Raw genomic sequence first — 24,988 nt, forward strand, 5'->3', positions numbered from 1 at the left:
GTCGGGAGATCGATGTAGCGCAACTTGAGGATGGCACTTGGTTGTAAGGGTTCCAGGTGAATCTTACCAGAAAATGGTACCTCTAGACATAACGTCTAGAACAAAAGACCGAAGACCAACAAGTGTTTGCTGAAACCGGAATGTACTCATCCACCCAATTTTTTCGATATATGTAACTATGAGGTGATATGAACTTGTAACAAAACCACCAGACACATCTCAATGGTCTCAGCGTTGATGTGTACGTGTGAGTGTGTGTGCCTGTCCCTTCTGGCCGGCCAAAATTCAGTTGCTGCAACAATCTCAATACAAATGAGAGATCATAATCCTTCCTTTTTTCGCCAATGACTCAAAGCAAGAATGACAGGACCTCCGAACGCCGTCGCTAGGTATAGGAATTCTTTATGGATACAAGCAGTTGATTACGGTTTTGATTGTATGTTGGTCGAGAGATGTGACATCCTATGGCCGGAATGACTGGGTGTGCTCGAGGAGCTAGGTCCTCGGATGTGAATCTTTGCGAAGAGGACAGCCGTCGACTGATATTCATAAGGGGACTTAGTCCACACCGGCGTAGAGATCAACCACAATGTTGATAGCACTATACAGAAGCATCAGCATTTGTGATGAACAACTCATCGAAATGTAACTTACGCCACCAGAATTTCCGCGCCAATTAGCACAATAACTGTCGACCGTTAGTAAACATAAACATCCCATGAGCAGCCCATAGAGGAATCTTACCAATCCATTCTAGCACCTCACCATGTCTTCGACTTCCTTGTTCTCTCAAAACAGCCAACAGATCTAATATGGTCAGCCTTTCTCTAGAGCGGTAAAGACTCCAACGTACCGGCGATAACATCCAATCGCTCAGTCAGTAAAGTCACGCGCTGCTCAATTTCCAAATAACTCCTAACCGCCGCATAAACTGGCTCCAGATGTGGTTCTGCCCACATCAGCTCTGGACTGTCAAGGACACTCCCTTGCAGATGAATGTTGATTCTTAGGATGAATAGTTCTCCAATCTGCATATTCAGTTGTCGTCTTGTCAGATTGACACTACCCGTCTGAGCAATCAGCGCAGGCAGGGGACTCGTCGCGTCAATTGTCTCGCTGACCAAGTCTTCGAACAGGCTCGTTTTGACGCTTTGTGACACAGCATGGCTGATGGCTAACTTGATCATATGGTTGCGAGGCTCTCGAAGACTGATAAAGTCATTGTAGATGCGGGCCTGGTACTCCTTTGTATAGTAGAAATTGAAGTTTTCTGTCTGAACACTTTCGGTCGGCAAAGGGGCGTCGCTGAACTTGGACATGTCGTTGAGGAATCGTTGCTCTTGTTGAACAGTCATCCCCCAAATCACCACAGTACCGTAGTCGAAGATGAAGACCTCGGGGATGTGCACCGTGGTTGAGAACTCGGAATTCGAGCGTTCGTGGGAGAAGTCATGTCCCATCTCTCCGAGATCAGCTGTTGATTGTGATGTATCTATTGCCAGCTCTGAGGACTCAGATATCATGCCTGGATGGCCCATCTCCTCTTGTAGGTCCACGAGCTCTTCTCTTCTCTGCTTCTTGTTGTCTTCCACTTCGACCGCACTGTCAGAGTATCTCCTTTCCGCAGGTGTCAATCTGGGACTGGCGATGGCTCTGGCGAATCTTTCCTGCACAGGACTGCTGCCTCTACTGCTGGGCTTGTTCTTGTCGTTCTTCTTCAGATAATCATAGTCGTAAGGGCTGTAAAGACATTCGTCGAACAGCTTTGGATTTGCTCCCCTTGTCTTGGCTCTGGATTTCATGAACTTCATAATGGCATCAAGCCGGTACCCTTGCGCAACACAGTATGCTGTGACTCTTGGTAGTTTGTCTCTGTCTGCCTTTCCTAGCCTCGCGGCGTCTCTTCTAGCGGTCGGATCTTTGATTCTGGTAAACTGCGAATATACATCTCGTCCACTCTCTTCATCAGGTTCCTCAATATCCGGGTTTGGCAGGATTTTCAGCTTTTCTGTCGTCTTGGTCGTCCTCTGGGCACCAGGCCGAGGAGCTCCAGTAAATGGCTGCGTTGTGGGTAGAGGCGCACCATGGCTATTTCTTCTCCGGAGTTTCGAGTTCAGAGCACTGAGCATGGGCTGTTGTTCTCGCTTTTGTTGAGCCGTGCCGCTCAGAGCCGCTGACGGACTTTGTGAAGGCCTCAAAGAGCCTGAGGACGTGGCTCCCGACTGTGAACTGACGGAAGTCATCGGATTGAAGGTGACCGTTCGAGCAGATCGTGGACCGGGGCGAGGAGGAGAATCAGTTGACGTTCTATGCTGCGGCAGAAGCGGGGAGGACTCGCTGATGGCGGTCGCCATAGCACAGCTTGCACAAGGATGCACAAGGATGCTTGTTGCGCGAGGGAATATGGAGTGGGAGTGGATGACGGTGTAAAAGTATGAGAGGATTCGAGATGGAAGAGATGGGGTGGATGGCTCTGATGTGATTCCAATATTGATGGACCTTGGAATCGTTACCTCATCGCTTCAGGAATTGTTCGAGCGTACGAGTCCTCGTAAGTGGTCGCGGCCGCCGGATCGACTCACTAAAAAGGTCCCAAGTCGCCCAAAATCTCCACTTCCTCCTGCGCCGAAGGTCACTGCCAAATACTGCTAAAGCCCAAGCACGTTTTTCTCTTTGGTACAAGTACGGAGTACCAGGCACATGCTATTACTCCATACCTACCGAAGATACCGCTATTCCCAAGGCGCTGCAGCCTAGGACTGCTCTCATATCAGTATACGTACGAATCCAAGGTAGTTGGACTAGACACTAACAGCACTGTGGCACGGCTAGCTAGCAGACACCTGTCAGTACTGCTCATGTGCTCGATGGACCACTTTTTATCTACCCTTCGAAGAGAATCTTCTTTTAAAATTCCATTCCGTTACTATGCTCCTGCCAAAAACTAGGAAGTGCTAAATATACACAGCTTCGAAACTTGCTTTTACCCGAGTCACTCGCTCAGGCACCCAGAAAGTCGTAATCAGTAGTAATAGGTCTCATCTGGAGTTCGGCCACGAAGGTATTTTGGCTCGCTTCCCCGGACATAAATGTCCTCGAACAGAATCTTTGGCACTGGGTCGGGAATAGGCATCTTCTCGGCCTCAGCAACCTCGCCATCAACGTCCTCTCGCGCCTTCTTGTCGATTTGCTTGAGCTCCTCCTCCGAGCACACACCCCAGTCAAGAATCTTTTGCTTGAGACCTGCGATGGGATCGTTGGTAGATCTCATCCGTTGGATCTCTTCTCGAGTTCTGTATGTGGTACCGGGATCGGACATGGAATGACCACCGTATCTGTAGGTGACGTATTCAAACACCAGAGGTCCCTTGTCTGCGGCAGTGTACTCCTTGCCGTATTTCACGGCAGCCTTCACGGCCAGGACGTCCATGGCGTTGATCTTGAGACCTGGGATGTATTGACCTCGCTTGTAGTATTCCGTAGAGGCAGACGATCGAGCAGCAGAAGTTCCCATACCGTATTTGTTGTTCTCACAGCTGAAGATGATTGGCAAGTTCCATAGCTTGGCCATGTTGAAGGCCTCAAAAACCTGTCCCTGGTTGGAGGCACCATCACCGTACAGGGCGAGGGTTGCGGTCTTGCTGCCAGTGTACTGGTGCGCAAAGGCAATGCCAGCACCGACGGGCACCTGTGCACCGACGATACCGTTACCACCGTAGAAGTTTGGCGCAAACATGTGCATCGATCCACCTTTTCCGTAGGCAATTCCTTCGCGACGGCCAAGCAGTTCACCGATGATGGACTTGACGGTACCACCGCGCATCAAGGCGAAACCGTGGCACCGGTAGGCGGTGATGATGGCATCGTCCTTTGTGATAGCATGCTCAATGCCAACTGCGACGGCTTCTTGACCGGTCGACAAGTGGCAGAAACCTCGAATCTTCTTCTCCTTGTATAGACGATCTGCCGCCATTTCCATACGTCTGCCGATTGGTATTAGAGGAGGATCCATCGATAAGTGTCAACCACTACTTACCGGACCGATACCATATCGTAGTACATCTTCTTTAGTTCCTTCTTTGTGGTGTCGAGGGTGTACGGAGGAGGATCGAGTTCGTAGGTCTCGAAGCTCTCCTCGGAGAGCTTGACTTGGAATGGCTTATCATCTTCCTAATGGCATTCGTCAGTCACACCAGCTTAAGAGCTCATGAGCAATGTTGTACTTACATCCGGCACATCTTCTTTCTCTGCGTGAGAGCTTGCAGCGTCGGTGGTGACGGACCTTCGAGCAAGCTGGTAAGCCTGTCTCTTTGGCAACGACTGGAGGCCGAAGCCTTTCAGGCAGGCTCTCGACAACATTTCCAATGCAGAATGAAGCAAGGAGAGTAGGAAAAAGGAGAGAGGGGATGGACAATGGAAATGCGACCGGACAATAATTGATGAGTGTATTCTATTCTCTAGCTTTTGGCTGTTGGGAAGCCGAAAGGAGCACTAGTTCGTCCCTACGGTCCGCTGAAATTTGTCCAACGAACATTAATATCCCCGACATGCCCGTTGTAGAAATTATCTGGTCTGACCAAAAATAGATTTCTTGGATAAGGTGATCACAACTCCGTACAGGTTGCTGCAATCCTTTTCTAGTAGAATTATCGCGCTGTCAGACGTCTCATTTCATTTCATGATTCCAATACTGCTATCCGGCGTTCAAACCCCTCAAACGACACCGAGAGCCTTCATACCTTCGAAGAAAACACGATATCTTGCATATCGGCCATCCGTTCATCCTGAGTGATCGTTATGGCATACACTCCTGTAGCTCCAAGGGTATCACAATTGATTCACATGCCTGCGCCGCTTTCTGAGGCAACTCCATTCTCTCCAATTTTGCACCTTTCCTTGCTTCCTTGTTCATCTGCCCGGGGGATAATATGACCCTACTAGCCATTTTTGCAGCCTCCAGTCCTAGTAGGGGCCCTGCGCCACCATACCTGGCTGTGTTCCATATCCTCCAATCCCTCCTCCTTGATGAGCTAGCTGTGCTGGCTGACGCATGGTAGCACCAGCATGAGCCCGGCCTTGTCCGGCAAAGTCTGGAAGATCTTGGAACCACGGGTGCCTCAAAGCGTCCTGCGCGCTAATGCGATTCTCCGGGCGTAGTTGTAACAATTTCCCTAGCAGGTCGAGCCCCAGGGGGTCGACTTGGGGCAGCAAGATTCCTAATGATTGGGTGGCAAAGGAAGGAAAGTTGCTCTTGTACTCGGGTAGTTGAGATATTCCAGGCCAAGTCCGTTCAGACGGTGTACCCATCAGTCGGAAAATCTTCTGTAGCTGATCCTCATTGGTGGTTCCGGGGAACAATGGACGGCCTGTGTACATCTCCGCCATGATGCAGCCTGCAGACCAGATGTCGATACTGGTGTTGTATGTTCGTGAGCCCAAGAGGACATCAGGGGCGCGATACCAGAGAGTCACCACCTCATTCGAAAATGTGTTGACGGGAATACCAAATGCTCTTGCCAGACCGAAATCAGCCAGTTTCAGTTGTCCCTTGGTATTGATGAGCAGATTCTGGGGTTTGAGGTCGCGATGAAGCACTCTGTTCTCATGGCAGAACGCGGTCCCTCGTAACAAGTCTCGCATGAAGCCCTTGATGGTTGGCGGATCCAACTGTCCTCGATTCTCTGGACGGGCATCCATGTACTTCTTCAAGTCCTTGTCCATGTACTCAAACACTAACATCAATTTATTCTCGGTGTGAATGACATCGTATAACGTGACAATGTTTTCATGTTTCAACTCTTTCATCAAACTGATTTCTCGGATAGCTGTCGATGGAGTGCCTTCTTCTGAATCGAGGTGGATTTCTTTGAGGGCTACGAGTTCGCCCGTCTGTCGGTTGCGGCCTTTGTAGACTGTGGCATACGTTCCCTCACCCAGCTGGTTGACACATTAGCACGAGAGCTGTTTCTCCCGAGACGAGAAACCCAACGTACCTTCTCAAGCTGCTGGAAGGAACTCGGATGTCTCCGTTCCATATCTGTGTATGATCGTCGGCCTTGCAGCCTTGAGGGCGGGGCGGTGCCTGGAGGGAAGAGGACGGAGGAGGGGGAGATGACACGTTCGGCAAGTTGTTGTGCAGTGAGCGGTGGTTGGACCCGAGGATGCGGATGTGTCTGAGAGGAGCGCTGTGAAGGGTGCTGAGATGGTTGCGAGGGATGTGAAGAAGTCGTCGACGAAACTGAAGTTCTGTGCGGGATGGATGTGGAGCGAGTCGACATGACAAGGAGCGGGCAGAGGCGGTATTGTTCCTTTGCCTTAGCAGTGGACGATCTTTGCCTGGATCATGAGGCGAGGCAAGGTTCCAGCATACAAAACACGCATCATTCGCCACGTAGCGGCTATGTTTGAAGATTCCTGAAATGATTAATTTAGAGGATACGAGTATTTTTAAAAGGGTGTGAGTAACCAATTCTTTCCCTCGTTGCGGGAGATCCGTGTGTGTGTCTAGACTCTCGTCCAAATTATTGGGCGCTGGTCAGGCGCCTGTCAAGCCCTTCGCTTTCTCTGTCCCCATTCCATTCCATTCCCAAGTTGTCAGGAGGCGCTTGCCTGTTATTTGTTACTATTGTACAAGCGCCTCCCTACAAAGGATTATTACTCTTATTTCTCTAATTGGACGGGAGTAGCTGCGAATACTCGGCCCGTACTCCGTATCCGTACCTCATTTCCATGTGTGCTCGCTTCCTTTGCCTGCGAGAAACAATCAGCGCAACAACCGCATCTACTCTGTTCCACCTCACAACACGCGTGAGTACAATTCCATAGGCGGCTATTTCGTTCATACGGTCTATGAATAGTCTTGAAACGAAATACGGCGGACGTCGAAGGCCAGTCCTTCCTAGCCTTTGATCAAGATTGTTTTACATCTACAACTATCAGTGCATCCATCGAGCCAGCTGCCAGCAGCCGCCGTTCCAGAGATACACAACCACATACTTATTGTAAGCTTGCGCTTTCTGAGACTCTTATCTGGGCTGTATCGAGTAAAGGTCTTTAAGCCACCACATATAGTCAAGCTTTTAATCCTGGCAAAATACCAAACGGTCGCTTCATCGTCAAACATGGCATGATTCATGTGAGGGTATCTTTCGAACCAAATTTCAACTCGCTTTTCTTCAAAGGTCATGTTGCGTACCTGTTCGTGCAGGTCGTTTCGTCCGAGGCCTCCGGGGCCTCTCATATTCGTCAGCATCATCATTAGCATCATCATATCGCTGTCACTTGGCTAAGGCCTTGTGGCAGTTTCATCACGCCGTACGCGATCCACTCGCTCCCGCATGGCCCTGCCGATGAGTTCCAGCCGTAGCCATGGTCGAGAGCGCAGATTCGCTCATGGTTCGTCGTCTGCCCTCGAAGACAGGGCGCTGTGCATATGCTATTAACATCTTGAAGCTCGATCCTCGGCCCTTGCATTCGCCCAGCACACTCTTGTCGGCAAAGATGCTTTTCGAAAGGTTGCCGTCAGAGATTACACTGGCTTCAAAACAGTGTTGCCACCACGTTCTAGCAGTCCTAGAAACGATTCTGCCAATCTTAGCATCTGCATGGTCTGAATGGTCAGTGATGAGATCATTCAACGACAAGTTGGTGCCCTTCCTCCCTTTGCCAAAAGCCATGCGAGGGGATGCTGTTGCTTGTCGCATGTCCGGGGATCCATGTCCACCGGATCCTTCTGAACCACCACTGGAGCGCGATGAGGATGGCGAATCGGTTGGTTTGGAGGGATGGCCAGCTACGGGAACTCCCACTACACAACGACTGATGTTTGAGAATCCACGCGCTCCGAGCAGACTCTGAACGTTGTCAATGATTGGTTTCAGGCTGATCTGGTGGTCCGCCGTCGTCATCCTGAATTTCAGTTCGCGCACAGCTCTGCGAGTTTGGACACCCATGTTCACAATGTCGAGGTCGAGGAGCATGAGCTCCATGTAGCCACCCGGAAGTAACACTCGCCTGCACTCAGAAATGATGTTCTTCATTTTAGCCTCTGGCATCGCAGGTGGAAATCGCACCACCACGGCACAGAAATATGCTGAAGGGAAGGGGAATCGGTTGTGGAAGCTGGCAATCTCTACTCGTTGGTGGTTTTCTGGAGCATCTTGTGATGTCCTTCGATCCTTTGCGGCTCTCTTGCTGCCCCTCTCCTTTAAATCGTGTACAAACGCCCGTTGCTCTTCGTAAGTAACCGCACAATAAAATGACCAATCCTCGTTGCCTAGGCCGTCAATGACAAGTATGTGTCGTTCCGGGATAGTATGGATCTCATCATGTGCTGGAGAGAATAGCACTCGGCCAAATGATAGCCACTTTGCAACCATGAGCGAGGCATAGTGAAGTTCTGACTGTCCGACTGGGTCTTTATTCCGTGCAACCACGTCCAGCAAAGCAACATTTTCCTGGTGACTTGGGCCGGTCTCTGTTGCTGCAGTTGCCTTCGTCGCAAGTAATAGCTCTAGTGAATGACTTGTTGCCGGGCGGACAGTTTCATCGGAGAGCCTCGCACTATTTCTCTGGACTTGTTCGTATTCCTTCAGGAACTCGCGGATGGAAAATGGAGATGCCGGATCCATTGACGAATGAAGTGCTGACACAATCCTCGATCTGCGCAGTCTCACATCGTCCCCACGGTCTGGTGGTGACAGTGAGAGAGGCGCTCTCATGGTTGCGGATAAGGACGGCGCTGTAGCAGTTTCCTTGATTTGTGGCCTCTCTGCGAATGGAACCCCAGGATTTGGAATGTTTCCGCCAGATTGCTTGGTTCTCAATTGTCGAGATTGTGTACCAGAAGTTTTTGCCGACGGACTCGCGACATCCTCCGACTTCGTCCTCTTGTCATGAGCAAGCCTCCTCACGTTGCCTCTTTTGCTGGATGGAGACATGACTTGATCTATAAAATCATCATATTCGTTCCAAACTTCGTCGATTGTAGGACTTTGGGGTACAATTTGAGTATGTGGAGGAGCGAAGCCACTCTCAGGCGAGCCGGGAATCAACGGATACCCAGGTATGCTTAAAGCACCTTCAGAACTGCTTGAGGCAGAGTCATTGGACAATTTTCGGGAAGGGAATTGCAGAAATTCTGTTGCTGAGGGGGGATGTGCCGTATATGTTGCGCTCTTCATCGGGTTGAACGTAGTCCTCGGAAGCACGTCCAATCCAAATTGAGAAAACGATCCCTGTGTCTGCTCAGCAACTGGCCCTTGTCCGCCGACAATCTCAGATTCTGATGTTCTTGCGAAGGGCTGAGAAAATGACGATCTGCTAGGTTTGTGCTCTCGCTCGTCCCTAGGCACCACTTGAGGGATTCTTCCCACCCGAGGCAATCTAGGCGGACGCCTCTGGGACTGCTCGGGTTCTAAGAGTGTCTTTTCATTGGGCCGCTGGCCAGGTGTTGCGGGCAGATGAGATGGTAGGAGACGGGGCGGCGAGATCGGGGCTGGTGGCAAATAGGTATCTCCGATATACTGTGTCTGAATATCTGATTCCTGTGCATTCTCCATCTCATATTGATACATTAGAGAACTCACGGACGGAGAGTCGACTCCCAGGGCCAGGGAATCCCCGGGATGTTCACTGGTGTTCATCTCACTTTCTGAATCCATCATGGCATAGTATGGCATTGGTCGAGAGATCGGTATGGTTGAGACTGCAACGGACATCTCTTCAGGGACAGTAGCACGTGGCATGGTTATCTTTTGTGAATCATCATCTGCGTCTTTCTTTCGGAAGATGTTCCATCTCAACTTGCGCGGTCTTTTGTCCTTAGTCTTAGTGGTCGTGGGATCGCCACGATTGAACTCAGCCGTCGAACTTGGCGTCGACGTGGACATTGAAAATGAGGCCTGGGCCGTATCTTGGCTCGTCACATATAAGGGAACTGCTGTCTGATCTGTTCTTATTGGTGCTGGTATGTTGAAAGTTTCCGAGTCCGTTCGGAACCGTTGAGACCGTCGTACAGCAAGTGTTGGGCGTACCGCATCGCCAGAAGTATTGACGAAGAAGGACTCATTATCTGAAGGATGTCGTCGCAAGTTTGATTCGTCAAATTCTGTTATCGCATGCTCTGTCGTTGGATCAGACACGTCAATCCGACTGCCGGAGCCATTCCGTAGGCTGTTGCCTGACCCTCCTATGATGGGGACGGGGTTCATCCGTGTGGAAGCAAAGTCGTCCAAGTCGGACTGACTGTTTCGATGGTTACGACTGCTGCTCCGGCTACCGCTGGACTTTGATATGAACAAAGGCACTCGCCGCGTACTGCTTACGGATCTTTCACTCTCGCTATTGTCGGCTGAAGCGCCTTCCTGTGACACCTTTCGACCCCGTCTTCCATGTCTCCCGTAGCCTTCGTGGCCAGTACCTGCAATCGGTCCTTTCCGTTGCAGCTTTCGTGGACTTCTAGAAGGTTTCTCGACTTCTGGTGCTGGTGATTTTCCTCGACGACCAAATATACCCAAGCGAGAGAATTTTCCAGGCCGGTTAGGAGACTCGTAGGTGGTCGCAGCTGTCCTACTTGGTGTGATAGGTCGGTGTTCATAAGGGCTTACTACCGCATCTTTGGCGGATGTAGTAGTAATACAAGTCCCATGGGGTAAACCCTCCTGGCTCCTGCTTGGTCGGTGTATTGATTGAAAACCTGTCCCAACTGATACTATATTTGGATGAGCAAACTCGTCCAATTGCGGCGCCAGTGATCGTTGGAGATCACTATGTGCTTGTGTCAACGACATTCGCTGGGAAGCATCGACAACATGGTCAATATCCCTATAGCTTGGTTCTGGCGGCACCGGAGTGGGCACTTGGTGCTTCCGACTTCTGCTGCTGCTGCTCCTGCTCAAGGACTGCTTTGCGGAGGAGGTCCTTGGGGGAGGAGTGGGTGCCGGCGTGCTTAGAGGTGTCCCCTTTCTGATAGATGTATCTTTTCTTTCCCTAGAACTGAGCTCGGGACTGTTTCCTGCTCCTGAAAATGCATCCGGAACAGCCGGTACGTTTGGAATATTTCCACGTTTCGCTTGTCGAAGGGGAATAACTTGTACACGCTTCGAAGGAGACTTGATAGACACTTGCTGTATGACGCTTGGAGATGTTGAAGGCCATGAGATTGGGGTTGTCGTTGTAGTGGATTCACTCCAAGGACTTCTTGTACTCGAGGCCCAGGTGGACGGGCTATTGATTGTGCTCGCGGAGCTGTTTAGAGGTTCCTGATATCTCGACGGCGAGGCAGCAAGCGCTTGCAGTTCGGGTATCAAGCGAGGTGGCAGGTTCGTTGGCCTTTTCGTACTAGTATTCCTGGGCATGACCACTCCGAAGATTGCGTCGTGCTCGGTGTCCAACGAGGATACAGCGGTGCTGCTCGAGGACTCGGTGCATCTTGGATTCCACACAGCAGCTCGTTCATAGTTACCACGAGATTGTCTTTGGTGGGATTCCATCTTGAGAGAGACTTCTTGTGAAGATGGTTGTGTTCCCCAAGTCGACTTGCTCATCAAGGAAGGAGAAGATGCATTTCTGGATGCTGCAGTCGGTCTCAGAGACGGGGATTTTGTTGCAGATCGAGGGATTGACGTAGGCTTTGAGCGAGGCTTTGATCCCTGGGGTTTTGCCAGTCCTGCATTGACAGGGTCCGATTGAAAATGAGAGCTCGTGGCCGTATCTGATCTGCTAGCGTTTGACTGACGTCCATTCTGACCTATTGTTGGCAACCTAGTACCCCGTGGCACTGTAGCATCTGCCGTTCTGGGTAGGCCCTGTCGGGTGTCATACATTGGTGTTCTGTGTGACATGTTTCGGTTGATATTCTTGCTCGCTAATCCCCCTGAGTATAAGCAAAAAGGAACACGACTGGGAAATCATTCCGGTACCGCTCCTGAAGTAGCCAAGAGTGGGAACATTCGGGAACCTGTGATCTTGCTTGAGAGAACATATGTCGCAGTAGTATGGTTGGTTTATGCTGACATCCGATCGGGCAACAAGGTCCCCTTCGCCGATGGAAGTAATGATGTTGAAACCTCAGGAGACGTCTCCCACATATGTCGTACAAGTGACCAACATCCGAGACAAATATTTCAGGCCAGTGTCGAGAGGAGGTAAATCATAGGAATGTTGAGACCCAACCGACCCTTTATGCGCCACAGTGATTATGCCGGAGTGTCCGATAGCGAAAATAGTAGCCACCAAATATGCCACGTGATACAGCAAAGGCAATGTATCATTTAGCAATGTTGCTTGATAGATGACCAAATGAACAGTATCGGAAGAGAGGGAAGAGAAGGTAGATAGTGATCAAGTACCTGGGGAAGATATGGTTGCGGCGGATCTTGCAGGCATGATAATGGCGGACGAAATAAGAGACTTGTTTAGCACGAGTCATATAACAATGCGGCACACCAGCAAAGCCCGTGGCTCTGTCTCGAGCTCTAACGGCTGCGGCGCTAATGACCCGCGCACCATTCGTACATTCCACTGACAAACCCTAATATCCCCCTGCAGCCAAGATAACCTGGTGACCGAAGGCATCTTTGCTTTGCCATTCGGTCTCATCGACTCTAGATGCATCTCCTGGTGTCAGTTGAGTCCCCATCAAGAGAGGCTCCACGGAGGCTGCTCCCGTACCCAGCGTGGGGATGTCACGCCAGGGCAGTGTCTGACTTCTGTCATTCCATGCTTAACACTACGGGGTCAAAGTCATGGCCAACCGGCTGCGGACACTGAGCCAGCTCGACGGATTCGGAGGCTTCGCCTGTCATTACTCGCTGAGAGCCTGCGTAAAAGTGGTCAAACGACACTTTTCCAGAAGTCATGTGTAACGGGCCATGTTCCAATCCGCGTGACATGTGCACGACAAGCGGCGTCATGGGCGGAAACTTGCCTGCAAGATGAGACAGACGCCAGGCTCCCAGAGCAGGGGTTGTGGTGTAACTGGTGAAAAGAACCGAACAGAGAAGCTGGTGGCGACGAAGTGGATCGGCAATGAGAAAGACGACGACTTCAGAATCAGCCACAATGACTGGTGCACTCGTACTCTTTTCGTAATGGCGAAGTTCCAGAGAACAGGGATGAATGTCAAGAACGACAGACTGGCGTCGTTATTCGCAGGGTGAAAACCCTGCTGGGCGCAGGGGCACAAAACTTGAGAACCAGTCGGTGAAGTGGGAAGAGACTTTAGGATCGAGGACTTGCCCGTTTAGTGGAGCTGGCGTAAATCTTTCTAGGCGGCCCGCAAGCCCACGCCACGCCCGTCAAATGTTAACTTTGCCGACTTTCCAGGCGTGGCGACCCCCAAAGCTGAGGTCTTACGGGCGCTGCTCAGCCTACAAATCCTCGCAGTGGGGACCCAAGCAAAGGCTCGAAAAGGCCCGAGCCATGACTCCGTAAGTGTCTGGAGGAGGGACCTACGGGACAACAGAGAGGGCTAGATTTTTGAGAGACTTTTGCTTCATTCAATCATCTTCCTACTCTGCCGTGATGACTTGAGGGCCACTAGGTCTTTCGAAATTGATCTCTCTCTGGCTAGCTGTGCCTCAAATTCCTCGCGATAACAACTTTCACATGGCTCGTGGCCAAGATGTGGGCTGACATGTCTGTCTCCAAATAGGGCTTTCCGGACAACCACAAACCAGCTTGCTCTTGTGGCTGTCTGTGTAGAATTTTGGCCTTCTACTCAGCATCGAGGACGGCACACATGGAACAGATACATGTCAAGACATCTCTGCCCATCAAGTCCTCTCTCTATCTTCCTAGCATCTTCGATCAGCATGGAAGAATACCCCGACGTTCCCTTCGACTTCCTTCTATGGCATCGTCACGTCCCAGCATTTTTCACACTAGCGGCCAATGATATTCTATAGCTGGTGAAATGCAGTCTGTCCGGCTGATCCTGAGACTAGGGAGTGTCTGATAAATCACGCTAACTTCGATAAGCGGGTCATCCTGATGGCGTGCGACTTTCGCCTCGTTTTCCCTGTATGGTTGGCTCAAAAATATCCGAGAAGGCGCATCAACGCCGCTGCACACGCAGGTTGTGAATCTGGTGGTGGGTGGTACAACGTGCTTCAGATATCACATGACAGGTTTTGAGTCCTGATGTAGCAACGAGCAGTATTGCGAGCAGACTGCACAGTAGAGATTCAAATAAGACACCTTCTTCGAGTTCAACTGCTGCAGTTGCCCTTTTCCTTCTCCTGAATCATTCAAATGCTAGTACTCAATGCGAACGACAAGCAGTTTGTGGTCCGTGTCGTTCCGACTTTATAACCGAGACAGAGAAGGCTGCAATAGTTTTAGGCGCCGAGATCAGAGTGCATAAAACTCTCCTGTGATGCCTTTCGTCTGGATACTGCAAAGTCACTAAGTGTGTGGCTATGTGCGCTGGTAACATCATCGACATCTCTCAGCGCAAACGGAAAGTACGGGCCTTGACTTTCGAACTATCGGATCTGTTGCCCTTGACCTGCTCATACAATAGTTGATGCTTCGGGGGAACAATATGGATCCACGTTCCACGTTTCACCTTCGAGGACTCCGGGAGTCACGAAGATCGTGTTAAATACCACAATTCATTTACAACGGTCGAAATCTCGCTCAGGAAATTGCCGTGTCTGCATGAGCTGGTGCTTTGCGCCGTTTTGACGCTGGCAGGGTTAGGGACCTCATCCGAACCCGGGTACTCCGTACCTAGCAGGTACATTAGCGCATGCAAGCTAAGGCATGCAATTGATGTTTGAGATCCTCGGAGCCCATCTGATTGGTTTTGATGAAAAGGGGAGACGGCGGGTATAGCGTCCAAAGATGGGATTAATTCCAGACGGATCGTTAATTGTCTCTGCGATTCTCAATCAAGTCGTGTATGCGAACGGAGTACGGAGAAGTATGGAGGATGGAGCACCAGAATAACTGCCAGGTAAACACAATGCTGTACAAGGCCCAAAGTCTATACCTCTTTCGGAATAGCCTACTTCCTCAGCCTCGCAACATCCCTGTTGAGCTGTAATGTACGGAGTACGACCAAGAAACCTGTATATACTGGGCTGTCTGAACGGGCATTCCGTCAGCTCAGCCATGATAATGAATGAATCAGGTCAAATCTGGATCGTGCCCGTCGCTTCCACGTCTACGCGGATAGATCCGTCAGGCTGCGACTCGCACCGCATTCTCACGACTTCCACTGCGAGCTCATGGCAAGTGAGCTGGAAGGGGCTTAGACGTTGAGGCGAGGCGAGGCTTGAGGAGAGATGGGTATTGTACTCGTACTGATCACAGCGCATCATTTTCGTTCACAGCCTTTGCATTCGTCACAGCAGTTTCCGACGGCCATGAAGTCAGGTCATGGTGTGCCCCAGCGTGTTTGGCCGCAAAGACCTGGCATGAGTAGGTCCTAGGTCCTCACTCGTAGAGCCAGTGACTATTGAGGTCGAAATGCACGGTGAGACATGCAAGCCCGAGACTTGTGATCGCATCCTTCAAGAACTGTAGTGTCGAACCCAGAGAGATTCCCGTGACTTGGCCTAAGCACCTACAGGTATTGTAGGTGCGGACCTGACTTGGTCGTATGTACTTTGGGGATGTAGCAGAAACGCTGCCGCAAGCAGCGATTATTTGCTAGGGGAAAATTCACACGTCACCCTGCGAACGCGCTCAATACACTCCCCATCAACAATTCATGACAATACATTCGCGACAATAGCACCACATTGTATTCTATTATATTTGCCGCCATCGAATCACTCATCGCACACTTGTTCCGATCGTATTCCTACAGCCCGTCAACCACAATTACCCTGACTTGCCTACCTTCTAGGCGCGACAACTTCATTTCCATCCATCATGGTTGACTACGCGAAAAAGACGGTTGCAGAGCTACAAGAGATATTGAAGTCTCGAAGCTTGCCTCACACTGGAAAGAAAGCAGAGCTCGTCGCAAGGCTGAACGAGGCCGATCAAGCTGCAGCGGAAAATGGTGCGTTGAACAAATCCAAAAACCCACGGGATCTTTCGAAACCCTCGTCCTGCACCGGCCTCCCGTGTCACGACATGCGCATTCAAGACAATCGCTAACATATAGTCATTTACAGAAGCCGCGAAAGCTCCTCCGGCCGAATCTACCACTGCGCCGCCTGCGCAAATCCCAGAGCCTGCCGCACCATCAACCTCAGAAGCACCTGCACCAGCCGAACCCGCACCGACAGCCGCAGCAGAGCCTGCGACGGTGGAGCCGACTGCCGCGAACGATGATGGCAGTGCCCAGCCTGCCGCGGCGTCTTTTGCCCTGAACCTCCCCTCGTCAGAAGTGGACGCCGAAATGGCGAAGCGCAAAGCACGCGCCGAACGATTCGGGACCGGAGCTGCCGTCGCAAACGGGGAGACGGGTGCAGCGGACACAGAAGGAGCAGACGCGGAAGCATTGAGGGCCCTGGAGCGTGCTAAACGTTTCGGTACCGGACAGACCGCGATGGGAAAGCTGGACGAGGCACTGCCATCCGAGTTAAAGCGCGACTCAAGGAAACGGGTCCGGACGGAGGAGGATAGCACGATGGATGACCCTGGCTTGCGGAGAAGCTTTGGCGGCCGTGGTAGAGTCGGTGGTGGACGAGGAGGCCGATTCCGCGGAAGAGGGCGCGACAACTCACAAAGAAGACATGGTGACAGACCCGGTGGTGTGAGCAAGCCGGGCGGCGTTTTCTCGACGGAGGCAGATCGTTTGGCCGCCGAGGCCAGGAAGAAGAAGTTTGCGAGTGCGACGTGATTTTTGTTTTCTACGGTTTCATTGTTTCAGAAGGCAGGGCGGGAACTTTGGGAAGACTGAATCGGTGTGTCGCAAAAACATGGATTGACGGGAAATGGCCATGGCGATTGTGTAAACTTAAGGGGTGACTGGTACCAAAACCATTGAGCAATATCATTCTTCTTCTACATGTTCGCTCCTTACCTACTCAAAGCCCCAGACTCTTGACCTCGTAGCCAAAGATCAAACGGTGAGCCGTGGACAGGGGCGGGATTTGGTAGTTCTGGAACGATGATTGGGAAGCCCGGAGACCAAGAGACCAGGTGAAGCACAGAGAAGAACGAAGGGGAACGATGTGGAAGAAGAATGCTTTGCGCATTGCAACCAAACTACAGGGGCCACCACATCTGTCTGTCCTCAACACCAAGAGCCTCGTAAGGCAAGACTAGCTAATGGCATGAACCAAGGCATCAAAGCCATCCAAGAATCCTCCATCCCATCAACACCAACACCAACACCAACACCACAACACCACAACACCACAACACCACAACACCACAACACCACAACACCACAACACCAACACCAAGTCCCAAGCATCACAACCATCAACCATCCCAAATCCCAGCCCCAAGACCACCCAGACTCCACAGACAGACAGACAAACAGACAGTCACACAGGCACAGACACACCGACAGACAGACGGGCTCCCCAAAGACCAAGTCACAATCCTCCACTCCATCGCAAGTCCAAACCATCCATGGGCAACAGCAACCTCACAGTCCAAACGCTAAGCCTGATCAACACATGATCATCCTGCTCCAACACCAACACCACAACACATCGACAACACCTCAGCAAGTACAGCATGAAACGAATGGCCATGATCTCTTTCTTTCTGACTACCCTTCTTTTCGGGGCAAGTTTGGTCCATTTGGACTCTTTCTGACTCCCTTCTTTTCGGGGATGGCCTGCTGCAACTTGACATCTCAACAACATCAGATCAACACATGATCAACAACAACAACACCACAACACACCGACAACACCTCAAAGAGTACAGCATGAACGAGTGGCCATGGTTTTTTTTCTTTCTGACTGCCCTTCTTTTCGGGGCGGGTTGGTCCATTGGACTCTTTCTTGACTCCTTTCTTTTTGAGGATGACCGGCTGCAACTCGAGAGATGTCGACATCACCACGACACACCAACCTGCAATCCACAACACCATCTCAGATCAACACATGATCGACAACAACATCAACCAACGACATCTCAACACCAAGCGCAGCTCAATCAAGTACAGCATGAGTGGCCATGGGTTCAATCTTTCTGGCTGCCCTTCTTTTCGGGGCGGGTTTGGCCCATTGGACTCTTTCTGACTCCCTTCTTGTGGGGATGGCCTGCTGCAAGCTGCAAATGAGAGAGAGCACTAAGCTAAAGTGATATGACAAAGGAAAAAGTATGCTAAGCTAAGCGGCCATGAATGTTTCTTTCTTTCTGACTGCCCTTCTTTTTGGGGCGGGTTTGATCCATTTGGATTCTTTCTGACTCCCTTCTTTTGGGGGATGGCCGATTCTGGTGTCTTTGCGACGGGAAAAAGAAAAAAAGAAAAGGGACTGTGAGGTTGCTGCTCCCTTCCAAACCCAATGCCACCCATCATCACCACACACCACACCAAAGACAAAAGAAATCCTCCCAACACACCACGAAGGTGTACCCAACACCCAACATCACCCATGACCCAGAATCCTCCACACACCACGAAGGTGCACAAACATCAACACAGCCCAGGGTCATCACCACACACACACACCAGAGACAAAGGAAAACTAAGCTGAAAAAAATCAAAAGTGGTCAATGACTTCGAGGCCAAGGACCGATTCGCTTTTGTGATTCCGGTTGGCCTTCTTTTTGGGCTCTTGACTTTTTTTTGATGTGACAAAAGAAAACTATGCTAAGACCTCTTCTCATCACCCGCCGATGATGGTGGAAGAGGGGTCATCCCAAGTCGCGACCCCATGGGCGCACCCGTGGAGATGGACGCAGGATACAGGGAAAAGAAAAAAAGAGAAAGGAAAAGGAAAGGAACGAGGGAGAGGCGACATATTTGTAGGAACCCAGAGTTGCGCCAAGCACTCATGGGAACATTGGGAAGGCGGTGGAGGGAGGTGAGGTTGTAAAAGGGTGAGGCAGGCAGTGAAAATGTTGATACCGTGTCCCAGGGCAGGCAGTGCAGTGCACGATCGAGGTGAGGCAGCCAAAAGCAGGGCGGCGAGAGACTCTTGTACCGCGCCGACATGCCCTCCGCGGAAGGCGGTGGGAAGGGAGGGAGACGAGATGGCTGGAGCAAAATTGTCCGGCGGCGGTGGTGATCCTGTATTCACTCACTGCCCTTCTTTCTCACAGAAGCATCACAGACGCTCTGAATTAGTTAGGAAGTCAAGCCAACTTGAACCACAGAACCCTTGATGGACTTTTCGATTCCAACTCACCTTACCTGATATTGCCTCAGCTCAGCTCCGTACTCCAAGTCCTTCGGTCAGAACTCAGTCGTCATCGTTGGTGAAGGAAGAGTTGGGTCAGGAAGAAAAGAGTTAGCACATAATCACAGTGGATAAGAACAACGGCACCTGTGGGCGACTATAACACTTGATGAAAAGGGGCTAGGGTTGCCGATGGATCATGATCTTGTTTGATATTGAGGATCGAATATGCCTAGTTAGGTGGTGATGTTCCCAGCCTCGAGGCTCTGAGGTCATGTTGATTGATTGAGTGCTCACGAGGCGAGGATCGAACCCACTCAAACACTCAAATGTCCTATATTCAAAAGTGCAAATCCCAGCACTGCTGCTTCATGTCCCCTTTCCTTGGAAACCTATGACAGTGTACTCGGTCAAAGTTCCATCGCTGTGCACAAAGGCTTTTTTGGGCTAATCACTTCTTTCCAGGCGCACCTGACTGGTGCTGTTGCTGCTGTTGCTGCTGTTGCTGCTGGTGCATCTTCGCCCTCGCACTTCTACTGCCTCCCAGCTTCGGACCTCTGGACTCTGTTGGAGCACCGGAAGTCGATTTTGATTGTGCCTTGGCCCTGGCCCTCTGTCTCCTCTCGGCCATTGCGTCCATGAAGTCCTGCCGGAACTGTTCTGCCATTCGTTCATCGGCGTCACTCTCGCCCGAGTGGTGGTCGTCGCCTCCGCTCTCCGCTCCTCCGGCCTGTCGTTCCCGCTCTCTCACCAACTCATTCGCGGCGTAAATGTCGAGTTTGTTCTCCCGCATCAACTGTTCCACGAGGGCATCACGGGCGAGGTCCTCGCTGTTCCGCCGCTTCCGGGGCCGAGGTCTGAACGGTTTGCCGTCACGGCCGAGTCGTGGCTTGCGCGGCTTTGGCGGCTTGATCTCGTCTTCGACGGGAGGCAGGCCCAGTTTGGCCCTTTCCAGTGCCGCTTGCGTACGTGCGAGATTCCCGTCGTGGACAGAAGACCCAAGATCGACTTCTGCAAGTTGCCGGGCAGCAGGCCGACCGCTGAGAGATACCGTTTGCTGCGGAGTAGCAACTGGGTTCTTGTCAGACGCTGATACCGGCTTAGGCTTTGTGAAATCCTCGTGGGATTGTGCTTGCGGTGTGTCGTTCATGGTTGGTGCTGCAGTAGCACCAGCAAGATTGCGTCGTTTAGCCATTTCCGAATCTATGTATGCAATCCTTATATGGTTAGCTAGCCAGCCGGGTCTGGGGAGGACCAAAGTTCTCGCAAAAAGGACCTTACATGTGATGATCATCGTTCACTACCTGGCCCGTACCGCTGGTAAACCGGTCGGAGATATCTATGCGCTTTTCAGGAACCTGGCCGTCGCTTCGGACCATAGCTGCTGCCTCAATTTGTTTCAGGTCGTGATCTGAAGACGCATCTGCAGTCGAAAAGTGTACACCACCGGCGCGAGTTCGATAGTTCTTCCTTGCGCGTACCAAGTTTGACACATGGACTTCATCGGGTTCTGCTGAGACCTCCGTGGTGCTGTTTTCGACTGCGGCTGCTGGCCCTCCCAGCTGGTCGGTGGATGAAGCTTGATCGGCATCCCGCGCTGGAGACTCTTGATGATGACGAGGCCGGCTGATTTTTCTACGCTTTGTAGATCGGAAAACCGCGACTTCTTCCATGTTGTTGTACAGATTCCGATCACTAAAAAATAGAGGAGGTCTGATTTCCCATCAAATATGGGAATGAACGAAGTCCGACAAGGGATTTCAAAGACCCAGATCGAATTGTGTACTTGCCAGTGTGGTCTGTTTGTCCAGATGTATCAAGCTGAGGATGAAACCCATTCATGAAGTTGAAGAACTAATAATGCAGATCACGTGAGTGGCTTTGAACAATAAGCAAATCGAGTTCAGGACTCGCTTCGGGCCATGCTAGACCCGATCAGGCAGCGGACTCGGTCCCGACCGCGAGGCATCAATACTTTCGACCATACTCCATAGTGACGATGACAATAGAATAGCACCGGCTAGAATCAAGTGCAATAACGTCCAGTCACACGCTGGCATGGCCACAGTGCGATAGTGCAGGGCTAACCAACAGATTTCTTTCGTTTGACGACAGTTAATCGATTCATCTAATTCATAAGAATGTTTAATCTAGATGATTGAGAAGAGAATGGATGGTATTCCCCGATCAACTGTCCTTCAGTCTGGCATTGCACACAGCGGCTGAGATGGCTTGCTCAAGGTCGATGTGAAAGAGTGGTCGGTCTAGGCCAAAGACAGCGCGGCGCTGCTCAGCTGTCGCTACAACTGTACCATTTTTTTCATGTCGAAGTGACTGGGTGTCACTTTGCATGATCGTCACGATATCATTCTCAGGGCCGATACCTGTTTCCACAGCCCTACTTTCACATTCTGTCTTGATTTGTTCATCTTTCCTCGCCTCCTGAGCTCGCTCGTCTTCAGGCTCTGCACCAGCAAAAGAACTAGTCAGGGTATACACCGGGGCCCAGTTCCCAAGCGCGATCTGATTTCGTTTCGTCGGAAATCCAAAGCCTGCAGCTGCAAGCGCACGTCGAGACCAGCGGTTCCACAGGGTGGCAAAGTGCCAATCTACCCAGGATGGTGCGGCATAACTGTCCAACATATTCCTCGCGTCAATAAGTCCTTGGATGCTGGTGATATCTAGATTGTTGACAGATGAACAGTCCAGTACGATGGCTCGTAAGTCTGGCAGGCTTGTATCGATATCCCTGGTTGCTGCTGAGTCACACCATAACAGTTGATGCGCGTCGACGTCGTCCTGTTTTGTCGTGCGCCGAGTATGGGCAAGAATGTAACCGGTCAGATTGTTGAGGTGCAAGGTCTGGTTGAGGTAGTTAAATCCTTCTGGAAATCGGTATACAAAAACTCCAGGGTAAGGCGATCGCACCACCGCTTCTGGATTCGAGGCGTCCTTGCGATCGATGGGTATGTACGCATCGCGACTTGCGAAATTGTTACTGGACAGTCTCGAGTTGTGGTCATGCCTGACGGAGTCCGCATTGAGATCGACTGCAACCGGATGGATTGGTATACGACCTAGGAATTGGCCTTTTGTGCGAGCGATTCGCAATAACAAGAAGAATAGAGACAGTCCAATAGTGGTATAGATCGAGGTCTCCAGTCCGGTAAAAATGGCAACAATAACGCCAACAATCCAGATCCCGAACTCGAACGGGGATAGCCGCCAATATTTGTAGCAGGTTTTCGGACTGGCAACCAGGTTCAGCACAGCATGGATTATCAAGCCAGCTAGAGCTGCCCTGGGGATGTAGTAGAAAACGGCCGTCAAGGCGTACAGTGCCAGCAGGAGAAGCAGTGCACTGAAAACACCAGCAAGCGGAGTTTTCACACCGGCCTTGACCAGGACTGCCGAGGCGCCGAATGATCCCGTGCATGCATAGCCGCCCAGAAAGGGGCCCAGCAGGTTCGCCGTGCCTTGTGCCATGATCTCTTGGGAGGGTATGACTTGATATCCAAATTTTTTGCCAAAATTCTTTGCAATGGCGATATGTTCAATAACAAGGATAAGCATGATTACTGGAGACTTAGGAATGACCAAGGAGAGTAGTTCGGTATTAAATCTGGGAATGCCAGCGTGCTTGAAGCCTGATAAACTCAGTCAGTGGTTGGAAAGAGGGCTTAACAGTTCTACGAACCCTTATCGATATGTCCCACAATTCGGAATTTTGAATCATTCTCAGACAGGTTGCGTTGAACGAGCCAGCTGATGAAAGTGTAGAGCAGCATGCAGAACGAAAGCCTCATGGAGGAAACCGTCGCCCACAGTCGCTTTCTAGATGGTTGCCGAACTTCAAACTTTGTGCACAGTCTCTTGATTAACTCCAAAAGCACAAGGCACGAGAGACCAATTGCGGCATCGAGCTGGGTATTACCTAAGTTGCTCAGCGAACTGATGATTACCTTGTACGGGGATTGGCGGGTGTTGATGCCAGGGATGCCCATCATGACTGGAAATTGCGTAGACATGATCGTGATGCTCGCTGCTGTGATGAACGCCGAGATTGGGATGTAAGGTATAACCTCAACTATCCAGCCCAATCGCAGTAGCCCGATGGCCAGCAGAATAGCTCCTGACATGAAGGACAACGTTTTTGCGATTTCGACATTAGTATAAATACCAGGGTGAGACCCCTGTATGTCTGAGATCACGTTGCCGACCAGCAGTGACCCAACAGCAGTTGTCTGGTGTAGATGTCAGAGTGCTCAACGTTCAGGGAAAGTGGCTGACTTACGCCGATGACGATGTCCTTGGAAGTTCCAAACAACCAGTAGACTGCTGCTCCTGCAAAAGACGTATACAGGCCAAAGTCTGGGTTCAAAGTCGCCAGGAGAGCGTACGCCATAGCTTGCGGGATCACCACGAGCCCTACTGTGAGGCCTGCAATCGAGTCTGCGAGCATCCAATGCCAGTTATACCGTGGAATCCACCTGATGCAAGGGAAGAGATTTCGAAGATATTGATACATGCCTCCCTTCGTGGGCGAGAGTGTCATGAGCCATTCAGACACTTTTGGTTCATGTTCGAAATAGGGTTCTTGGACAATTTGCCTTGCTTTGCCCGCTATGTCTGAGACTTGACCTATATCGCATTCTGGCGCTGTCTCGGTGAGTAAAGATTTCGTGCGGGTCTGGATGCACCGAAGTATGTTGTTCATCCTGTAATCGTAGGAAGAAAGTTGAATCAAGTTGCTTCTCGACAAGGACCAGCTTATCCTGGGTCTCGTTCGTAGAATAGAGTAGAATCACCATGAGCTGGTTGCTTTCTGGTCATAAATACCGTGCCTTGCTATGGAAAGTAAGTTGCCGGAGAGAAAGCAATGTGTAAAAAGACCCTCCAAGCATAACAGAGCCCCCAGCAGCAGCAAAGCGTCATGCCACATTATGTATACCGGGGTTCATACTTCGAAATAGACATCAAGTGCCAGTGGTACTTGGGGTCCACAAAGGGCTCTGAAGGGTGGCTCGGGGACTGAATGGGAAGCTGCACAGATCGCCGACCATGGTATTCCGGGCTCTTACGAAAATATAGCATTCTTGGCAAGATCCCACCTGTCAAATGCATTATTTCCGACCATGGATACGTTGTTTCGACGAGCAAAGACACCTCTCGGGTGGCAGAGCCAAAGGTGCCGTCGACCAGGGCAAGCTAGTTGAGTTTTGTGGTAGAAGTCATGAAATGGCCAGCCAATGCCTGTTCGAGATGATCAAATGGTTGTTGTATCTAACAAAACAGGTCGTGTGCGTGTAGAAGACATCTTAAGAAAGTCGTATACGCAACAGCGCATGTCAGAGTAGTCGACAGAGTTAAAGGAAAGTCCTCCTGGTGTAGGGATGTGAACAGCGTTGATAATGATCTGCTTACCTAAGAGAGCTCGAGGAAGTATTGCTGGCTCGGGTGTGAGTCCACGGCCCGATTGCGTTTAGCAAGGCACGGAGCGAGTCCAAGGCTCGCTTTATCGTAAAAGAGTAAGCGGACTCGCTCTCGATTGTGTGAGAAGTATTTCTGCTCTGATTGGGAACGAGTCCGCTGCCTGATCAGATCTAGCATGGCCTGGAGTGAGTCCAGGACTTGCTGCCGGAGTATCTTCGGCAACCAAGGTGAAGCAGGAACTGAAATTAAGGCAGCAAGAGATATTCCCGAATCAGGCCAGGATTCAAAGT

The 24,988-nt window shown here is 50.9% G+C and overlaps 9 protein-coding genes across 12 annotated transcripts; 1 reads left to right on the plus strand and 8 right to left on the minus strand.

Annotated features, from left to right (window-relative positions):
* Window positions 1-58: 58 nt before the first annotated feature.
* Window positions 59-2,565, minus strand: PV06_03577. Of its 4 annotated transcripts, XM_016404382.1 has the most exons (4): window positions 854-2,565; window positions 745-807; window positions 655-688; window positions 59-601 (listed from the first exon to the last, which is right to left on the minus strand). In XM_016404382.1, exons 1-4 carry the CDS (start codon window positions 2,352-2,354, stop codon window positions 559-561), a joined length of 1,641 nt encoding a protein of 546 aa, XP_016265387.1. In that variant the 5' UTR covers window positions 2,355-2,565; the 3' UTR covers window positions 59-558. The 4 variants fall into 4 exon arrangements, with proteins under 4 accessions (XP_016265387.1, XP_016265389.1, XP_016265390.1 ...); XM_016404384.1 differs by having other exon boundaries at window positions 59-688; XM_016404385.1 differs by having other exon boundaries at window positions 745-2,565.
* A 335-nt stretch (window positions 2,566-2,900) lies between these two features.
* Window positions 2,901-4,477, minus strand: PV06_03578 (pyruvate dehydrogenase (acetyl-transferring) E1 component, alpha subunit). Its single transcript, XM_016404386.1, has 3 exons — window positions 4,228-4,477; window positions 4,037-4,170; window positions 2,901-3,983 (listed from the first exon to the last, which is right to left on the minus strand). Exons 1-3 carry the CDS (start codon window positions 4,357-4,359, stop codon window positions 3,023-3,025), a joined length of 1,227 nt encoding a protein of 408 aa, XP_016265391.1. The 5' UTR covers window positions 4,360-4,477; the 3' UTR covers window positions 2,901-3,022.
* PV06_03579 (serine/threonine-protein kinase pef1) lies at window positions 4,460-6,636 on the minus strand. Its single transcript, XM_016404387.1, has 2 exons — window positions 5,994-6,636; window positions 4,460-5,937 (listed from the first exon to the last, which is right to left on the minus strand). The coding sequence occupies exons 1-2, from the start codon at window positions 6,276-6,278 to the stop codon at window positions 4,963-4,965; spliced, it is 1,260 nt and encodes a 419-aa protein (XP_016265392.1). The 5' UTR covers window positions 6,279-6,636; the 3' UTR covers window positions 4,460-4,962.
* A 200-nt stretch (window positions 6,637-6,836) lies between these two features.
* PV06_03580 (uncharacterized protein) lies at window positions 6,837-13,176 on the minus strand. Its single transcript, XM_016404388.1, has one exon. The coding sequence runs from the start codon at window positions 11,841-11,843 to the stop codon at window positions 7,308-7,310; it is 4,536 nt and encodes a 1,511-aa protein (XP_016265393.1). The 5' UTR covers window positions 11,844-13,176; the 3' UTR covers window positions 6,837-7,307.
* A 2,515-nt stretch (window positions 13,177-15,691) lies between these two features.
* PV06_03581 (uncharacterized protein) lies at window positions 15,692-17,180 on the plus strand. The gene is made up of 2 exons (XM_016404389.1): window positions 15,692-16,015; window positions 16,131-17,180. Exons 1-2 carry the CDS (start codon window positions 15,883-15,885, stop codon window positions 16,799-16,801), a joined length of 804 nt encoding a protein of 267 aa, XP_016265394.1. The 5' UTR covers window positions 15,692-15,882; the 3' UTR covers window positions 16,802-17,180.
* PV06_03582 (uncharacterized protein) lies at window positions 17,165-17,908 on the minus strand. The gene has a single exon (XM_016404390.1). It carries the CDS (start codon window positions 17,537-17,539, stop codon window positions 17,198-17,200), a length of 342 nt encoding a protein of 113 aa, XP_016265395.1. The 5' UTR covers window positions 17,540-17,908; the 3' UTR covers window positions 17,165-17,197.
* A 239-nt stretch (window positions 17,909-18,147) lies between these two features.
* PV06_03583 (uncharacterized protein) lies at window positions 18,148-18,823 on the minus strand. The gene has a single exon (XM_016404391.1). It carries the CDS (start codon window positions 18,518-18,520, stop codon window positions 18,212-18,214), a length of 309 nt encoding a protein of 102 aa, XP_016265396.1. The 5' UTR covers window positions 18,521-18,823; the 3' UTR covers window positions 18,148-18,211.
* Window positions 18,824-19,461: 638 nt separating this feature from the next.
* PV06_03584 (uncharacterized protein) lies at window positions 19,462-21,071 on the minus strand. Its single transcript, XM_016404392.1, has 2 exons — window positions 20,547-21,071; window positions 19,462-20,482 (listed from the first exon to the last, which is right to left on the minus strand). Exons 1-2 carry the CDS (start codon window positions 20,936-20,938, stop codon window positions 19,717-19,719), a joined length of 1,158 nt encoding a protein of 385 aa, XP_016265397.1. The 5' UTR covers window positions 20,939-21,071; the 3' UTR covers window positions 19,462-19,716.
* A 375-nt stretch (window positions 21,072-21,446) lies between these two features.
* PV06_03585 (uncharacterized protein) lies at window positions 21,447-24,305 on the minus strand. The gene is made up of 3 exons (XM_016404393.1): window positions 23,560-24,305; window positions 22,963-23,509; window positions 21,447-22,912 (listed from the first exon to the last, which is right to left on the minus strand). Exons 1-3 carry the CDS (start codon window positions 23,980-23,982, stop codon window positions 21,453-21,455), a joined length of 2,430 nt encoding a protein of 809 aa, XP_016265398.1. The 5' UTR covers window positions 23,983-24,305; the 3' UTR covers window positions 21,447-21,452.
* Window positions 24,306-24,988: the final 683 nt, after the last annotated feature.

Source organism: Exophiala oligosperma (genome assembly GCF_000835515.1).
Source record: "Exophiala oligosperma strain CBS 72588 unplaced genomic scaffold supercont1.3, whole genome shotgun sequence".
NCBI classification, from domain to species: Eukaryota; Fungi; Ascomycota; class Eurotiomycetes; order Chaetothyriales; family Herpotrichiellaceae; genus Exophiala; species Exophiala oligosperma.

Bases quoted from the DNA above. Each gene is read 5' to 3' on its own strand.
- PV06_03582 (XM_016404390.1), bottom strand. From the start codon at position 17,539: ATGGTTTGGACTTGCGATGGAGTGGAGGATTGTGACTTGGTCTTTGGG.
- PV06_03584 (XM_016404392.1), bottom strand. From the start codon at position 20,938: ATGGAAGAAGTCGCGGTTTTCCGATCTACAAAGCGTAGAAAAATCAGC. The intron at 20,483-20,546 runs GTAAGGTCCTTT...TAACCATATAAG, and splicing joins GTGAACGATGATCATCACAT to GATTGCATACATAGATTCGG.
- PV06_03580 (XM_016404388.1), bottom strand. From the start codon at position 11,843: ATGTCACACAGAACACCAATGTATGACACCCGACAGGGCCTACCCAGA.
- PV06_03581 (XM_016404389.1), top strand. From the start codon at position 15,883: ATGGTTGACTACGCGAAAAAGACGGTTGCAGAGCTACAAGAGATATTG. The intron at 16,016-16,130 runs GTGCGTTGAACA...AGTCATTTACAG, and splicing joins TCAAGCTGCAGCGGAAAATG to AAGCCGCGAAAGCTCCTCCG.
- PV06_03577 (XM_016404382.1), bottom strand. From the start codon at position 2,354: ATGGCGACCGCCATCAGCGAGTCCTCCCCGCTTCTGCCGCAGCATAGA. The intron at 808-853 runs GTACGTTGGAGT...TGACCATATTAG, and splicing joins GCGATTGGATGTTATCGCCG to ATCTGTTGGCTGTTTTGAGA. The intron at 689-744 runs GTAAGATTCCTC...AACGGTCGACAG, and splicing joins TGAGGTGCTAGAATGGATTG to TTATTGTGCTAATTGGCGCG.
- PV06_03583 (XM_016404391.1), bottom strand. From the start codon at position 18,520: ATGGGTGATGTTGGGTGTTGGGTACACCTTCGTGGTGTGTTGGGAGGA.
- PV06_03579 (XM_016404387.1), bottom strand. From the start codon at position 6,278: ATGTCGACTCGCTCCACATCCATCCCGCACAGAACTTCAGTTTCGTCG. The intron at 5,938-5,993 runs GTACGTTGGGTT...TGTGTCAACCAG, and splicing joins CCTTCCAGCAGCTTGAGAAG to CTGGGTGAGGGAACGTATGC.
- PV06_03585 (XM_016404393.1), bottom strand. From the start codon at position 23,982: ATGAACAACATACTTCGGTGCATCCAGACCCGCACGAAATCTTTACTC. The intron at 23,510-23,559 runs GTAAGTCAGCCA...CATCTACACCAG, and splicing joins CCAAGGACATCGTCATCGGC to ACAACTGCTGTTGGGTCACT. The intron at 22,913-22,962 runs GTTCGTAGAACT...TGAGTTTATCAG, and splicing joins TGTGGGACATATCGATAAGG to GCTTCAAGCACGCTGGCATT.
- PV06_03578 (XM_016404386.1), bottom strand. From the start codon at position 4,359: ATGTTGTCGAGAGCCTGCCTGAAAGGCTTCGGCCTCCAGTCGTTGCCA. The intron at 4,171-4,227 runs GTAAGTACAACA...GAATGCCATTAG, and splicing joins AGAAAGAAGATGTGCCGGAT to GAAGATGATAAGCCATTCCA. The intron at 3,984-4,036 runs GTAAGTAGTGGT...ACCAATCGGCAG, and splicing joins TACGATATGGTATCGGTCCG to ACGTATGGAAATGGCGGCAG.